At 52.1% G+C, this 17,276-nt stretch overlaps 1 protein-coding gene and 1 long non-coding RNA gene across 2 annotated transcripts; both read left to right on the top strand.

Annotated features, from left to right (window-relative positions):
• The first annotated feature begins 1,236 nt into the window (after positions 1-1,236).
• LOC106735782 (uncharacterized) lies at positions 1,237-6,385 on the top strand. Its single transcript, XR_003550804.1, has 2 exons — positions 1,237-1,611; positions 5,996-6,385. It is a non-coding gene; the product is annotated as an uncharacterized LOC106735782 (long non-coding RNA).
• Positions 6,386-8,606: 2,221 nt separating this feature from the next.
• Positions 8,607-12,314, top strand: LOC114009378 (uncharacterized). The gene is made up of 3 exons (XM_027775190.1): positions 8,607-8,649; positions 9,176-9,460; positions 11,415-12,314. The coding sequence occupies exons 1-3, from the start codon at positions 8,607-8,609 to the stop codon at positions 11,777-11,779; spliced, it is 693 nt and encodes a 230-aa protein (XP_027630991.1). The 3' UTR covers positions 11,780-12,314.
• The last annotated feature ends 4,962 nt before the right edge of the window (positions 12,315-17,276 follow it).

Below are 17,276 nucleotides of genomic sequence, written 5' to 3'. Positions count from 1 at the left end.
AAAAAAACCAATTTTGCCAGAGGGCGTGTGTGCTTGCCAGAGAAAGACAGAGAGAGTGAGGGTGAGAAAGTGCCCCCACCCCCATGGAGGGTCAGTCACTCCATACTCCTCTCTTCTCCCTTTGAGATTTTGGGCACTCATGCACACAAGTGCCTGGAATGTTTTCCAAGCTGACCGGTCTGGGATTTGAACTGTGTACTTGGCTATGTGGAATCCAGCTGCCTTAACCACCATAACACCAGCTGTCCCCCTCTTTTTTTTTTATTATTATTTCTTTTATTTTTATTTTTTGTTTATTTTAATTTGAGCAAAGAGGGACAGAGTGAAAGAGAGAGAGAGGGAAAGTGAGAAAGCAGGCCACCTGGTCTGGAACTCAAACCATGGTCAGCCACGTGGGAGTGTCCAGCGTCTTAACCACCACACCACCTGCTGGTCCCCCCCTCCCTTTCTTTTTCTAAATAAAGCTTATTTATTTATTACTTCCATGAGACAGAGAGAGAAACAAGCTCCTAACAGGGTCTTCACACCATGACCCACCCCCCCATTCTCAGTTAACCTAGATCAAATGCACGTGTGTCAGGGATGCTCAAGCGAGTCCCGGGAACTGAACCAAAGACCTTCCCATGTAGGTCCAATTGCATTACCACTGCACACTACCTGGCCCCCATAGGTCAACTTTCAATTTTCTGTACCCCTTGAGGGGTGAGGGAGAGGGGCACCTATTTTTCACCTATTATAAAAAAAATTAAAATACAAATGGGGCCAGCTGGTGGCACAGTGGTTAAAGCACTAGATTCCATGTGACTGACAATGTGGTTTGAGTCCCAGACCTTGAAAAACATTCCAGGAGCGTGTGCGTGCATGCTCAAAATCCCGAGAAGAGAATGGAGGAGAAGGGACTGTGGCATGGCCATTCCCCTGGGGAGGGGAGGATTTCTCACTTTCCCTCTCTCCCTCTCTCTCTCTGTCTTTCTCTGGCAAGTGCAAGAACAAAAAAAAAAAAAAAAAAAAGTTTGGGGATAGAAGACTTTGTCCTGCCTGTCTTATGGAGCAAGGAAAGCATTGGAGGGTGGGAGGCTCCTGTCAAGGCAAGCACTATGCTCTGGAATGGCCCCTCTGCCGCCCCCTGCTTACCCTTGCAGGCTGTGGTCATGGACTGGGCTCTGCCCCTTGGCGACCTGTCCTGGGCTGCTGCCAGACCAGGTCTTCTGACTCAGCTTTTCTGGTTCTTCTGAACATTTTTACCTGCTTCTCCCTCTCCTAGCAGACCAGGGCTTCCCAGCCTGAGGTGACTGGTCTCCCAAGGACATGCGGTGATGCCTGCAGGTGTTTTTGATTGATGCAAATGGAGGGGTTGCCCCTGACATCTGGTTGGTAGAAGTCAGGGATGGTCAACATCCCGCAATGCCCAGGATGGGACCCTCCCGCGACCAAGACTTCGCTGGCACCAAATGCCATTAGGGCTGGGGCTGGAAACCCTGCTGTTGTGTATTAGTTCCAGCTACTATGACTGCAGTTCTTCTAATAGCATCCCTCCCATTCCCAGTGTAGGAATTCCAACCCATCCTCGGCTGGGAAACCAGTTAATCGAGCTCTACGACTGGTTCTAAGGTAAGAGTGAAGGGGCAGAAGCCAGCCCTGGGACTACTCTGATGAGTCGAGTGTCTGTACTTTGTGATCCTGGCTTAGGTGTGGCTGGGCTCAGGAGCTGGACTCAGGATTCAGTGGCTCCCACAAGGTTGGAGGTGCCCGTGGCAGGGATCCTGGGCCAAGAGGGTTTTCCGTACACAGAACAGGCCCTGCCCTCAGGTGTTAATCAAGGCTCCCTGGTGCCGGAAGGACAGCTTCTTTCCACCTGGTTGGACCCTGGCCTGCTTCTGTGGTTTGTACCTTTTCTATTTGGCTATTGGATTTTGGCATCTTAGGCGTTCACTCCTTGGGGTCCCAATCCCTGGCTTGCCCTGCACTTCTCTCCACCCCATGATTCGGCTTTGATGCTCCATCTTGTACGCTGGCCTCACCCTTCAGCCAGCCAACCAGACCAATAGGCCTATTTCCTCTCGGGTTTCCATGGTGCACAGCAAGGGCAGGGGGTCACGCCTGAGCTCTGGCAAGTGAGGCTTTACCGTATTTGGTTTGGGTATGCACCATCTATATGATGTGCCAGCACTCCGTCCTTGGCTGTTCTTCACTTGCTCATTCCAAATTTTTCAGGACTTCTTCGGTTGTGAGTGATAGAAATCAACTCTGGCTGGGCTAAGCAAAACCAGGAAATGTACTGGAAAGACCCCAGAGGTAGCTCAAGAATTCCAGGGCAGAGGTGCCGCTGGGTCTCAGGGATGGCCTAACACCAGGGACTGGACACTGTGGAGGACAGAAAGTCCCCCTTCCCCTCTCTGCCCTCTGCTTCCTGCCTGTACTTCCTGGGATATGAAGAACGTGGGATAGGAAATACCCAGCGAAAACAACAGCAGTTGGGGTGACATGTCTTCCATTCAAGGGAGAAACCAGCCCAGGCTGGAAACTCCTGGTCCTGATTCAAGATTCCTGGGAAAGTACTTCAATTGTAGGAATGCAAACAAAATGCTAGATATCCATGGCAACATTATATTGATGGTGAGGTGGGGGCGCATTGGAAGAAAGCTTGTCAAAGCTGCAGAGAAAGCGCTCTTGTTCTGAGCAATGAGCTATGAACAGCTAGGCTGGTTGAAATGAAGTCAGAGACAGTAGCTCAGGTCTAAGAGGAGGAGGGTCCAGCTTAATTCTTTTTTTAAAAAATTATTTATTTAATTTTATTTATTCATTCATTCCTTTTATTTTAATTTGTCCAGAGAGAGACACACACACACACACACACAGAAAGAGAGAAAGTAGAAAGCAAGCTGCCAGGTCCAGGATTCAAACCGTGGTTGGCCACGTGGGAGTGTTCAGTACTTTAACCACCACACCACCTGCTGGTCTCAAGGCCCAGCTTAGTTCTACTCAACCTAACCCACTTGTAGGAGAAACTGCTATAGCTCCAGCCCCCACAGAGCTTCCCTTTAATGGGGTGTTCAGCAGATAGACTGAAAACCACAGCACTGCGTTGGGCTAGAATGGTGTCATGGACAGTCTTCTGTGAGTACCAAGCCGACGGGATAGTTAGCTCTGCCAGGTCAGTTTAGCTCTAAAAAAACTGTTCAAGGGAAGTGATGTGAGCTGCGCCTTGAAGGACAGAGGAACCACCTGGGCGGCGACCGGGTAGAGGACATACCCAGAGCTCGTGGTGAGCCTCTAGTGTTGATGGTGCCAATTGCAGCGTCCTTGGAAGGATTTCTTCCTCCCCTTTTCTCACAGTCCCGTCTCTTTCAGCCCATTTTAGTTTCCTGTGGCTGCTGTGACAAATTACCATAACTTAGTGACTAAAACAACATAAATTTATTCTCTTACAGTTCTTTTTTAAAAAAACGTTTTAGTTGCCAGAGAGTATGTGCACTCACCAGAGAGAGGCTGAGAGAGAGAGAGAGAGAGAGAGCGAGAACCCTCTGCAGTGGCAAGATCACTTCTCAAGCCTTTCCCGACTTCCTCATTTTGTCAGGATCTTAGGCACATACATACGTGCACCCGCCATGTCTTTCAAGCCACTGGGGCCAAAATTTGACCAGAGAGAGACATGGAGAAAGAGAGGAAAGTGAGAAAGAAAGCCACCAGGTCCAGGATTTGAACCATGGTTGGCTATATGGGAGTGTCCAGTGTCTTAAGCACCATGCCACCTGCTGGCCCCGGGGCCAAAATTTGAATTATAGCTGGCCATGTAGGGTCCAGTTCTTTTAACCACTAGGCTAGGCTGTCGCCCCTTTTTTGTCTAGTTAGTTAAATCTGTTGTTTTATTTTATTCTTATTATTTTTTAAAAAGATCCTGGATCAGACTGGCAGGTGGTGTGGTGGGTAAAAGCATTGAATTCCTACATGGCCGACCACATGGTTTGAGTCCTGGACCTGGCAGCTGCTTTCTCATTTTCTCTTTCTCTCTCTATGTCTCTGGTCAAATTAAATAATAATAATAATAATAACAAATGGAACTAACTAAATAAATAATTAAGAAAAAGATTCTGGATCCTCCTAGATCCTGTCTTGCTTCAAGTTGGACTAGTTGGCTGTCTAGCATTTGGAATATTCCTTCTGAAGCCCCCCTCTCTCTTTGGTGACACAAATATTTCATATGTTATGAGAAAGTATGCATTAAAAGTAAAATTTTGGGGACCAGCAGTTAGCATAATGGCTATGTCGCTGGATTCCCATGTAGTCGAGTGTGGTTTGAGTCCCAGATCTGAGGGCTTAAACTCACACTGGGAGCGTGTGGGTGTGAGCCCAAGATCCCGAGAGGAGAATGGAGAAGGGATTGTGGTGTGGCCATCTCTCCGGGGGGTGATTTCTCACTTTCTGTATCTCTGTGTCTCTCTCTGTCTTTCTGGCGAGCGCACGAATCCTATAGCAAAAACCTCTCCAAAAAAAAATAAAAGTAAAATTTTGAGGACCAGCAGGTGGTGGCATGGAAGTTAAGGAGCTGGATCCCACATGGCCGATAGCGTAGTTTGAGTCCTGGTCTCAGTGGCTTGAAAATTACTCTGGGCATTTATGTGTGCATGCCCAAACTCATGAGAGGAGAATGGAGGGGAAGGAATTGTGGTATGGCTATTTGGGGTGATGTCTCACTTTCTCTCTCCTCTATCTCTCTGTTGCTCTCTGGTGAGCACATGTGCCCTATGGCAAAACGAAAAATAAAGAAAAGAAGTAAAATTTTGAGGTCTTATGTACCTGTTTGGTAGTTTGACTGGACATAGAATGTGGGTTGGACTTAATTTTTCTTCAAAACTTTTTTTTTTCTCTTGAGAGAGATTTTTGCTATAGGGTGCATGTGCTTGCCAGAGAGACAAAAATGAGGAATCATTCCCCAGGGGATGGCTATGCCACAATCCCTTCTCCTCTATACTCCCCTCAGGATCTTGGGCATGAATGCACACACGCCTGGCATGAGTTTAAACTGCCAGTTTCAGGATTTGAACTGCAGTTGACTATGTGGGAGTCCATTACGCCATCTGCTGATCCTTTCAAAACTTTTTTTTTTTTTTTTTAGAGGTTTTTGCTATAGGGCGCATGAGCTTGCCGGAAGGACATAGAGAGACAGAGAGACAGAAAGCAAGAAATCACTCCCCAGGGGGGATGGCCACTCCGCAATCCCGTCTCCTCCATTCTCCTCTTGGGATCTTGGGTACGCACGCGCACACATCCGACGTGAGTTTAAGCCACCGGGTCTGGGACTTGAACCATGGTCGACTACATGGGAGTCCAGCAACATAGCCATTACACTAACTGCTGGTCCCCAAACTTTTTTTTTCGAGAAATTTTTGCTATAGGGCGTGTGCTTACCAGTAAGAGAGAGACAGAGACAGAAAGCCAGAAATTGCCCCCCCAGAGGGCATGGCCATGCTGCAATCCCTTCTCCTCCGTTCTCCTCTTGGGGTCTTGGACATGCACGCACACACGTCTGTTGTGAATTTAAGCCATCGGATCCAGGACTTGAACCGTGGTTGACTACATGGGAGTCCCATGACATAGCCATTATGCTAACTGCTGGTCCTGATCCCTTCAAAACTTTTAAAACAGTTTATTATTTTATTCATGATACAGACCCATGTATGTGAGAGAGAGAAAGCACACTTGACAGGGACTTGTCATGCCACAGCCCCCCCTAGTCCTCAAGTGCACCAGGATCCTGGGCACGCACTCACACACACAAACACACACGCACGCACCCAGCATGTTTCAAGCTGACCTGGGGATCTGAACCCTCATTTGGCCAGATGGTTTCCAGCACTGTGGTTCAGCTCAGTACTGACTGTACCATCAGGCTGGGCCCCTCAAAACTTTGAAATCATTGTTCCAATGTCTGTGAGCTTCCAGAGTCATTCCTGAGAAGTCCGATATCATTTTAAGCCATAGTTTTTCTCTCCAGGGTCTAGCAGAATGCCTGAGACACGGTGATGCCTAGAGAGGAATCAGTGAATACCTACATGCTTGCCACATCCGGGGTGTCTGGTGAAGCTACGGTTACTGACAAGTTGACTCAGAACGTGTTGGTCTGCTGCGATAACTGCCCACCAGTGGATTCTGTTTTCTGTGTGTGCACGTGTGGGGAGCGGTTCTCACCTAATCTTATCCAGGATGGATAGATCCAACGGCTTCTCTGCTGGGCTCAGGAAGTTTCGGTCTGGTTAGTGCTGATTCCACTCCCCAGCCTACTGTAGAAACTCATCCCACGCCAGGCACTGGGCTGGTGAGCAGGCATTGGGATTTGCAGCACACATACACATGTGCTGGCGTGTTTTTCAAGCCGCTGAGGGCCAGGATTCAAATCATGTGGTCAGCCATGTGTAATCCAGTTCCCTTAACCACTGGACTATACGGCCAGCCCAGAATGACAAATTGAACGAGGTATTCAACCATGTATAGTGGTCTTAGAAATGGTCTGCAAATCCTCTACGGTCCTCTTTCTGAAAGATGGAGGCCAGTTCCCCTCCCCTAGAGTGTAGGCTGACTTACTCATTTTTTTTTTTTTTTTAAGAATGATCTGTGTGAGGGAACCAGCAGTTAGCGTAATGGCTGTGTCGCTGGACTCCCACGTAGTCGACCACGGTTCGTGTCCCGGACCCGGTGGCTTAAAACTCATGCCGGGCGCATGTGCATGTGCGTGCCCAAGATCCCGAGAGGAGAATGGAGAAGGGATTGCGGCGTGACCATCCCCCCTGGGGGGTGATTTCTCGCTTTCTGTCTCTATGTCTCTCTCTGTCTGTCTGGTGAGCGCACGTGCCCTATAGTGAAAAAAATCTCTCCAAAAAAAGAAAAAAAGAAAGAAAAAGACTGGATGTGATTAGGTCATGAAAGTGCTATGACTTTCTTCTCACTCCCTCTGGGGCCACTCACTCTGTCAGCTGCCATGGCGGGAGCAGTGGGGAGGCCAGGAGCAGAGGAATCAAGACTCTGCCAGTAGCATGTGAGCAGAGGGTTTTGGGAGCACATCTTCCGGCCCATCAAAGCCTTCAGACAACTTGACTGAGACCTCATAAGCAACCCTGAATAGCAATCACCCAGCTAAACTTGCCCCACATTCCTGGCCCTCAGAGGCCATGCGAGGTAGTCACTGTCCTTTGTTAAGTTGCTAAGTTTGGGGAGGATACGTAATACAGTCATAGATAAGTTGTATGCCACTTTCCAAATCACCCTCCAAACCACTGCCAAAGTAGATCTTTACAATGAGAATCTGATCAAGAATTTTCCTTCTGGGCTGGCCCCATAGCTAGTGGTTCAGGGAGCTGGCTCGCCCATGGCTGACCATGTGGTTTAAACCCCAGCCTGGGCAGCTTGAAAAACATGCTGGGACAGATCCACATGACAGCGCCTGTATCTGTGGAGGCCAGCCTGGGCGGGTAGGGTGGGTGGGAGGCTGTCTCTGCAGAGGGTCTTGGTGGGGGGGGATGGCACACTCCCCTTTTGCTGTCAGCGCCTTGTAGGGCCTGAATTGTGTATCTTGTGCATTAATGGTTTAAATCAAGTCAATATGTTTTCAAACAAAAAGTCAAAAGCCGCTGGAGAAAAGAGAGAGGAGTTTCTTTGCAATGCAGGGACAAGCTTGAGGAGGGCCATGCTTAATGTCATAGCACAAAGCCTTGCACTGAATTATGGGTGTTTTTGAACATTAGGTGAATTGCCAAGTGAAGACTGGGGACAGAAAGTCCTGTGGCTTCCAGGGCATGAGACTGGGCTGTGTCCTGGGTGACAGGGCGGGCTAGGAGGGGAGAACAGCTCCGAGTCTGACCGCCCAGAAGGGGGACCTGACGGGATCAGGTGCATTGCAGGAGATGGAGGCTGGGGACGTTTTACAGCCCAGAGGCCTTCTGCCCAAGTGGCACAATTGAATGTAATAGGGTGACAGGAAGGCCGTGGGGACCAAGATGAAAAGACATCTGGACAGAGCTTCTCCCACTCTGTGCGGTTAAGGGTCAATTGTTTTCTTTTTCATTTGTAATAAATTACAGGCTGTTTCTTTTATAAAACAATACAAAAGAATCGCTAGAAAAATGAAGTGAAAAGAGACATACAGAATACAAGCCCAACTGTTTTATTATTAGATTAAACAGATAAAAAATCATCCTGTCAAATTGTTAGCGAAGAATCTTGTTGCTTCCTAGTACTTTCTGAACTTCTCTCATCCTGAACGAAGCAGTCTGCAGAAGGGCAGGGGGCTGTGTTGGGAGCAGCCCTGTGCTAGAGAGAACCCTATGCTCAGAGTAAGAGGGCAGAGGGCGAGGCCTTGCAGCCATTGCATCCCAGAGCCCCCATTCTACCTGGGCAGCCTGCCATTTCCGGCTCATGCCTGCGTGTCTATATGACTGCCTTTCTGCTGGGAGGCAGAATGAGAACTCACGCTCGTGCGCTGGCTCTAGTTAAGGATTGTTCAGCACTCATTTGCCAGTGAAGCTGGGCCTGTGCAGAGAGGTCAGGGGAGAGGAAGGGAGCCTGACAGCAGCCTCAGTTTCTCCTCTGCAATTTGTCTGCCCCACCTCACTATGCACAAGCACCTGCCGGGGACCAGCCCATCCTCCTTGGAAGGTGGTCCAGGAAGCTCTGGGATGGGGGTATACTTGGGCAGCATCTTCCACCAAGTCGCTCATCAAAGTGCATCTTCTCCCTGGAAGAACTCAACTCCCTCAGGCCTGTTAGAGGAGCAGGGATGTTTTAGCACCCAATGTCAAGGCTCTTTCTGGGTTCGATCCTGAAGGCTGCCCAGCACAGTTCACTCCCTGGCCTCCCTGCTGTGGCGGGAGGAGGAGTTTCGTATTGATATAACCCTCTGTTGATCCCAGCCAGGCACTGTGCTCGCTCAGCACTTTCCACGCCTTATCTCATCTAATGCTCCCAATGACCCTGAGAGTGTATTGCTCCCGTTTTACAGATAAACAAACTGGGACTCAAAGTTTTAAGCAACCTGCCAAGGTCATACAGGTGGTTGGTGGCAGAGACAGAGACCTCTCCCCTCTCCACCAGTCTGTCTGGCTTGAAGCTCTTATCTGAGCCAGGGCACAGAGGCGTGGGGTGAGCAGGGAGGGAGGAGGGCCCAGAGAAGGAGCTGGTTGAGTCTGTCTAAAAGGAGCCAGGCCCAGGGCAGGGTATGGGAAATCAGGTTGCAGCATAACTGGGGCAGCCTTTCTGGTCTGCTCTGGGGAAGGGGCAGAGCTGAGAGAGACCACGTGTTCCCCATTTCCTTGCAAGAGGAAGGGGGCAGCCTCTCCCCTCTGCGTTTCACAATTGGTCTCTGAGCCCAAGATTGCACGGGGACCCTGGCAGGCACTGAGTGCTCAGTGCTGGCTCCTGCCAGGTGGTTGCAGACTCAGCCCCTCTCACTGGAGTCGTGAGGCCACAGGTAAGTCAGTGCTAGCTGATGATGTAACCCCTGGACAGTCCTCAGCCACCGAGCTGCAAAGTAATGATGTCCAACGTGGGGGCCAGTAGGTGGCGTGGTGGTTAAGGCCCTAGATCCTACAGGGCTGAGTGGGGCTTTAACATTTTTTTAAAGGCTAAAGAAAAACAGATGGGAGATGTGATCAGGCAAGGTTAATGGCCCCACACTGTCGCCCCCTTTCCCACCAAGTGCTGTCATAGGTTAGGTCTTCAGTCAGGTAGGAAGAAGGCAGCTGTAGAGCCCTACCATCTGGGCTGAGCGTGAGGTGAGGAAGGAGCCTGGGACTTTGCCCCCTCCTCCAGGCTGGGCTGAATCCACAGGGAGGGACACGAGAAGCCCCAGGCATGTTTGGATAACCTGGAGGGGAGTCCTGGCTGCAGGGCTGACATTCAGCCAGACAGCTCTGAACGTACTGAACTGCAGTCTTTACGGCAGGCAGAATTCTGAGAACTGCGCTGTCAGGTGATCTCGCGGAGTGAAGGCCTTGGAGGGCACTTATATAACCCTAGACGGCTCAGCCTACTGTGCACTGTCCGGGCAGTGGGCTGACCTACGCCGGGTCAGGGTGCGGTCCATCATCGACTGAAATGCCAGTGTGTGTCACATGCCTGTACTTCCGTTCCAGATGAGAAAGAGCTGCCCCTAAGCCCACTGTCCCAGCCTATTCTCATGACCCTCTGGATATTCCCTGATCCAGTAACCAAAAGGAGAACTCAGAGGCCTCCCAGGACCCTGACCCGGTGCCATTGTCCATTCTGGTTGCTGGGGCTGTGCTGCACAGGTTGTTAAAGTGTTTAAATAGCACTCCTGCTGAGACCCATTGCCTCAGTGGTGAGGAAGGAGCATTTCGGGGCAAGCGAGGGGCTGTGGGCTTGCATGCGATGACCGACAGGCTGAGTGACTTAGGACGATAGTCCTTGCACCTGTTTCTGTATCTGAGTGATGGGGGCAGTGGGCCCGGTGATCTCTGAAGGCTTTGACAGTATCCTGTGATTCCAGCCTTTTTCTCCAAAATAGGGTGTGCTTCTCTCTCTCTCTCTGTGTGTGTGTGTGCATGTGTGTGTTGTGGATGCGGGAGGACCTTGTGTTTCCTTGCCCTTGAGTCTCATTTCTAAGAGTGGCAAAGCCTGCTGACTTCCAGGCCTTCAGGCTGCAAAGTGAGGTGGCCCCTGGCTCAGGGCAAATGTGTGACAGCCTGAGCCTTATCTGGGAGCCCCTGGCCGATCCCCTCTCTACATCTCTCCTCCTGCCTCCAACCCTGCCATGCCCAATAGTGGGGACCTCGGACTGAGCCGAAGCCACACCACCTTCCCTCTGAGCTGTGCAGAGCTGCGAGGGCTCTAAGGGCTTCCCTTCCTCAGGGCATCTGCTTCCCTGTCCCAGCCCCAGTCCAGGCTAAGCCCTGCCAGATCCCTGCTTGGGAGCCCCCCAGTGACAATAAGGACAGGATGTTCCAAGCTTGGATGAGGGTGGCATCTGTCACGTCTGGAGGGGAAGAGGTTTAGAACGAAGTAGGCAGCCCTCTCCCCACCCCTGGGGATGGATGGGTGCTCTGGGGAACCCTAGTGCCTACCACATTCCCTGAGTGCAGGGAAGGCCAGACCTTCCACCAAGACCCCTAAGTCCTGTGCGGAGGTGGCACGACCCCGTCTGTGCTCTCTCGGGGTCAGGCTCTGTGAGTTGCACCTAGAGAGGAAGGGAGCCTGACGTCCCTCTGGGTGAGGGAGCTTGCCCTCCCTTAAAGTGGTCTGCAGATTAACCACATCATTGGGGTGCTGTAAAATGCAAATTCCTGCACCCTAAAATGGGAGGGACAGAGCTCACTCCTGACTTTTAACAAGAACACTTCCCCCTGCAGTTCTGTGCACAGACGTTTGAGACATGCTCTGATAAGCTGTCTGATCTTCTCCCCCAGGACATCCTGACAGAGGTCTCTTTGAAGCTACAATTTGGAATTCTCCAGAATTAGAGATCATGGAGCTGTTAACGTCTCCAGGGCCTGCTGCCTCCTGCTTCTCTGAGCTCAGAGCCACCCGGTGCCTGGCAGCACTGCCTTTAGCACTGGCCCTTTCCCTTCAGGGCCTGCCCAGCTGTGGCTCCTGCAGGAGGAGCTCCTGGCCCCCTGTGGAGAGCCACCACCCCTTCCATGCAGTCCCTAAGTACTCAGCTCCTTATTACAGGCTGGCTCCACTTCTGGGCTCTGAAATTGCCTACCGGGTGTTCTTCCCAACGATGATTATAAGGTTCTTTAAGGACAAACTCCTAATCCTGGGCTCATAGGCCCCTGGGAGGTCCGTGGGTGGGCTGCAGAGGGCCTAGAATTATATGCAGAACTATGTGTGTGTGTGTTGCACTTTTCTGGGGGCAAGTTCATTACTTTCATCAGATTCTCTAACTTGTCTGACCTAAGACATACCGTGAGACTGGCTTAGTCTGTTTCCTGCTGCTGTAACTGAATACCACAGACTGGGTAATTTATACAGAATAAAGGCGTGTGCAGCACATGGTCCTAGAGGTCCGAGGTTAAGGGGCTGCCTCTACTGAGGGTCATCTTGTTGGTTGGGGCTCCCCAAAAAGTCTTAAGGTGGCGAAGAGCATCACATGGCCAGAGGGTACGAGTTCCCGGTATTCAGTCACGAGGGCCCTGCCCGAGGACCTTATCTAGGTCTAATTACCTCCCAAAGACCCCCCCTCTTTCTACCACAGCTGGATTAAGTTTCTCCCCTCTTAATACTTCACAGAACAGTTACATTTCAACACGAATTTCAGTGAGGCCATTCAAGCCATAGGGACTTTCTCACAGATTATCTTTGTTCCCCGCAGTGGCCACTCACCATTGGACGGTCCCCAAATGTTCCATTGGAGAGCGCTGGCCTCTGCCCTTGGATGCACCAGCAGAGGAGTGCCGTCTCCATGGCAAGGCGAGGACAGGATTTCTTCCTTTAAAACCTCCCCAGGGCCAGGAGCGTGGTGGTTAAAGACACTGGACTTCCATATGGCGTACCACGGTCTGAGTCCCGGACCTGGTGGCTTGTTTTTTCAGTTTCTCTCTCTCTCTCTCTGTGCCCCTCTCTGGTCAAACTAAAATAAATAAATAAAGTTAAATAAAATTAATTTTTTTCTGAGAGGCTTTCTCTATAGGGCACGTGCACTCACCAGAAAGACAGAGAGAGACAGAGAGACAGAAAGCAAGAAATCACCCCCCAGGGGGATGGCCACGCTGCAATCCCTTTTCCTCTGTTCTTCTCTCGGGATCTTGGACACACATACACACGCACCTAGTGTGAGTTTTAAGCCACCAGGTCCAGGATGCGAACAGCGGTCGACTACATGGGAGTCCAGCAACAGCCATTACGCTAACTGCTGATCCCAAATAAAATAATTTTTTTTCTGAGAGGCTTTTGCTATAGGGCACGTGCACTCAACAGACAAGAGAGAGACAGAGAGATAGAAAGTGAGAAATCACCCCCTTCTCTTCCATTCTCCTCTCAGGATCTTGAGCATGCACACACATGCGCCTGGAGTGAGTTTAAGCCACTGGGTCTGGGACTTGAACCGTGGTCGACTACATGGGAGTTCAGCGACATAGCCATTATGCCAACTGCTGGTCCCTAAAATAATTCTTTAAAAAAAATCCCCCTGGGACCAGCAGGTGACATAGTGGTTATGGTGCTGGACTCCCACATTGTTGACCATGGTTTCAGTCCTGGAGCTGGTGGCTTGAAGCTCACAACAGGCACATGTACATGTGTGCCTAGAATCCCGAGAGGAGAATAGAGGAAAAGGGATTACAGTGTGGCCATCCCTTCTGGGGGATGATTTCTCACTTTCTGTCTCTCCATATCTCTCTGTCTCTCTGGTGAGCACATGTGTCCTATATAAAAAATCTCTTAAAAAGCAAACAAAACAAACAAACAAAAACACTAAACCCCTGCCATGCTGTGAGTTCAGACACCATGCCTGGGCTTGGTAGTGTCACACTCTCTTCACCCAAGGTGAGTAGGGGGCAGTAGTGAGTGAGTGGACAAGAAAGAGCCCTCATCCCACCCCGAGGCAGCGTTTCAATGTAAGTCACCACCAGGCAGAGAGAACAATTTGCCAACCTACTTGCTTTCTGCTCCAGCTTCCCCCACCGCATGAGAACGGGTGCCATTCTCACCTCAGTTCCAGAAGCTGCTGCCTGGTGAAGGAATTAATGCAAGACAGGGCCGATGGGCAGACAGGGCGGCAGGGGTGCTGGGAGGCATGGGTGTCTGTCATGTGCACTTTCAGATCTGGTTATGTCTGAGGGGTGGGGAGGAATAGGACATGGATGAATCCATGGCCGGGATGCTCTCAGGCAGGAGCGGACCTCCTGGTGAGTCTTGGCTGGGTGGAGGAGTTTGGAGGGAGCCTTGGAGGTGGCTGGGCTGTGGGTGAGAAGCAGAGTCCCCGTTTAAGCCTGAGAGTCTGTGCATGGGGGGCAGGCAGGCCTCCTAAACACCTGTGTGTGGGGGCAGTGGAGGCTAGCGGGGGAGGAGACTCGGCATCAGAGGGAGGAGCAGGCCCTGGGCCCTTGCAGTAAGGGCGTGATTCTGGATCCTGCCCAGGTGCTGCCAAGACTAGGAGGTGATGCGGCAAAGTAAATAAGGAGGGAACTTTCTCATTAAAGATTGGCATAGTGGTTAAGGTGCTGGACTCCCACATGGTTGATAGCGGTTCCAGACCTGATGGCTTAAAAATCATACCTGGTACATGTGTGCACATGCCCAAAATCCCAGGAGGAGAGTGGAGGAGAAGGGATTGTGGTGTGGCCATCCCCCCGGGGGTGATTTCTCAGTTTCTCTCTCCCTGTCTCTCTCTGGAAAGTACACATGCCCTATAGCAAACCCCCTCCCCCCCATGTCGGCCAGGCAGTGGAGCAGTGGTAAGAGAGCTGGATCTAGATGTGACCCCAGGACCCTCCTGAGCCAGTGGGTCCAGACACAGACATGTCCACAAACTGGGTTGGCTGAGACCGGTGGCTGGCGGTGTGTCCTGTTGGGCGCCTTTCTCTTTATTTTTCATGGAAGACAAACAATTTTTTAAAAAATAATTTTTTTAGAGAGGTTTTTGCTATAGGGGGCGTGTGCTTGCCAGAGAGACAGAGACAGAGAGACAGAAAGCAAGAAATCACCCCCCCGGGGGATGGCCACGCCGCAATCCCTTCTCCTCTACTCTCCTCTCGGGATTTTGGGCACACATGCTTGACATGAGTTTTAAGCCACTGGGTCCGAGACTCAAACCATGGTCAACTCCACGGGAGTCCAGTGACATAACCATTACACCGTTCACTGGTCCCAGTGAATAAACTTTTAAAAACATTGTGTCACTGGGGGCACAGGTTGCCCTGGTTTGGGCTGTTGACAGTGAAGCACAGCAAGGGGAAGGAGAGAGGCTTTCTCCTCCTGGGATAGTGAGGGACCTCGGGATGGCCACAACTGGGAGGCATGGGGACCACTGAGCAGGACAGGATGGGGGTCAAGGGTGCCCCTGAGTGGTGCAGGGGGAGAGTTGACCCCAGGTACCTCATGGTGAGAAAGCGTCGTGCTCCGTGAGCACATGGGAGAGGCCCTGAAGTTTCCAGTTCCTGATAAGGCGTGGGGGCCACTTTACAGAGACCTCTGGGCCCTGCATCCCTATCTAGGGACAAGTATCAAGGGAACCAGGTGACAGATGGCAGTGGTCAGCAGGTCCCCATGAAGCCAGATGTGTGGGGTTCAGACCTTGATGTCGGGGCTAAGGGTGAGACCTCAGGCAGGAGTGAGGGTCAGAACAGGAGAGGAGGAAAACTCTGCTTGGGAAGACTGAGTCCCCAGAAAGCAGGTGGTGGGAGTAGGGTAGGATGGGGGTGAGGGCGCTGGAAGGACTGATGGCTCCTCCGCCTTGGGTGGGAGCAGCCACATTGCACCCCAGGGCAAGCAGAGAGGACTGGGCTTGGCTGCCAGACACCCAGAGGGGCTGCAGGTGTGGGCACCAAGCTCTCCAAGGATGCCCCCGATTCTTCGAGGTTTGGAGGTTTGTGTTCTTCAGTTTTCACAGCTTGGGGAACCACGAGCTAAGTCAGGGTACCATGGATTCTTCTACAATAGAAGGCAACTGGACTCTGGCCCTCAGGGTGTCACCTGTTCTCTGTGTGAGACCCTGCTGATGCAGGGAGACAGTGTCGGCAGACTGAGCACTTCCCGTGAGCAGGCATGGCTGAGCCCCTCAGGATCCCTGGTGGAGTGGAGTCACAGCCACCGCGGAAAGGGGCTATTTGGTCCCCCCTTCACAGGGGAGAGTTACAGTGCTTTGTCCAAGCTCACGTGGCAGGAAGCAGTAAAGTTAGGACTGGTTCCAGAGGTCCCCACTGTTCTGGACGCGCCTACACTGTCTGGGAGGGTTTCGGGGCCTTTGTCATGAGCTGCCGACCTCGCCCACCATCTCAGGGTCTCCGTGTCCCCGTGGGCAAAATTGGGAAGGTGTGTAGGACGAGAGCAGTGAAAGAGAGATGGAAACTGCCTTGGCAGGCTTCTGAAAACCGCCAGGGGCCTTGGCAGTACCGGGAGCCCCGGAGCCACGCGGAGCTGGGAGAAGGCGCAAGGAAGGCCTTGGGGCACAGCCTGGCCAGTTCCTCCACCCTTTCCGCCCCCCTGGCTCCTGCTGCTGCCCGTGCCATTGACTCCCTCCCTCACCCTTTCTCTGGGCTTTACAGGAGGTTGAAAGCCCACCAGCCTCTCCGGAGAGTGAGGGATGAAATTCTCACTGGCCTCCTGGGGAAATTTCCATTTTAATGGAGAGGGGGTTAGCAGCCTGGATCCTGGGAGAGGCAGAGGAAGGAGTCTCTCCTGGCCCAGTTCTGAGTCTCAGGGACGGAAGGTGGAGGTTGAGGACGCCCTGCCAGGAGCCCCTGGCTCCTGCCTGGCCAGTCTCCGCAGACTGCAGACCTGGCTTCCGAAAGCTAGGCCAGGGTCCAGGCCCCAGGCAGATGATTGAGGCTCCACCCTCCCCACCCCAACACACACTGGGTGGGGGCCCCTTTCCACCCTCTTCCGTGGAGCAGGAGCCGCCCCAGCCCTGGCCTGGGACCCACGGCCTGCTCTTCTTTTGCCAGATCATTTCCCAGCACTGCCTGACCCTGGACCAGCTGTGAGGGCCGGGGATGGCTGCGGGAGCAGCTGGCTGGCATCTGGGAGGTGGAAACTGTGAGTCTACCCGCCCATGCAGGCTGGCTCAGGCTCTGAGGAGGAAGCAGGCAGGCCCGCAGCCTTCTGGAGGAATTTCTGAATTAGCTACTGGCTAGAAACCAGCAGCCACAGCAGGCCTGGGCCGGCCCTGCTGGCGGAGGTCCTGAGAGCCTTCCTCAGGCCCCAGGCCCACCACTTCCCAACCTTCCCCTAACATCACCCCCTGCTGGCCTACCTTGGAACTGCAGCCTCCTCCACTAAGTTCCAGCCACAGAGAACATGGCTTGCCCCATTGCCCACGGAGTGGAAGAGGGGAGAGGGGGCAGCCCTGCTTTTGTTCTGACTCACCTGCAACCTGTTGAGATCATGCTCTTTCTCCTGTCTCCTGTAAACACGCATTCCACCTGGCCAGATTCAAGGAGGCCTTGCCAGATTCATCACTGGAATAGTCGAGGGCAGGCTGGGGTGGGGGCTTGGGAAGGGGGAAGTGGGGGGATTGAGGTGGGAGTTAGGGCGGGGGAGGCCTGGCTCTTCCCATATGTTCCAGGTTTGTTTTCACACAGGAAGGTCTGCAGTGTGTAAATGTCCTC

The sequence above is a fragment of the Tupaia chinensis genome, unplaced genomic scaffold (assembly GCF_000334495.1).
Source record: "Tupaia chinensis unplaced genomic scaffold, TupChi_1.0 Scaffold000528_1, whole genome shotgun sequence".
In the NCBI taxonomy this organism is placed as follows: Eukaryota; Metazoa; Chordata; class Mammalia; order Scandentia; family Tupaiidae; genus Tupaia; species Tupaia belangeri.
This window is presented reverse-complemented; position numbering and strand designations above follow the sequence as displayed.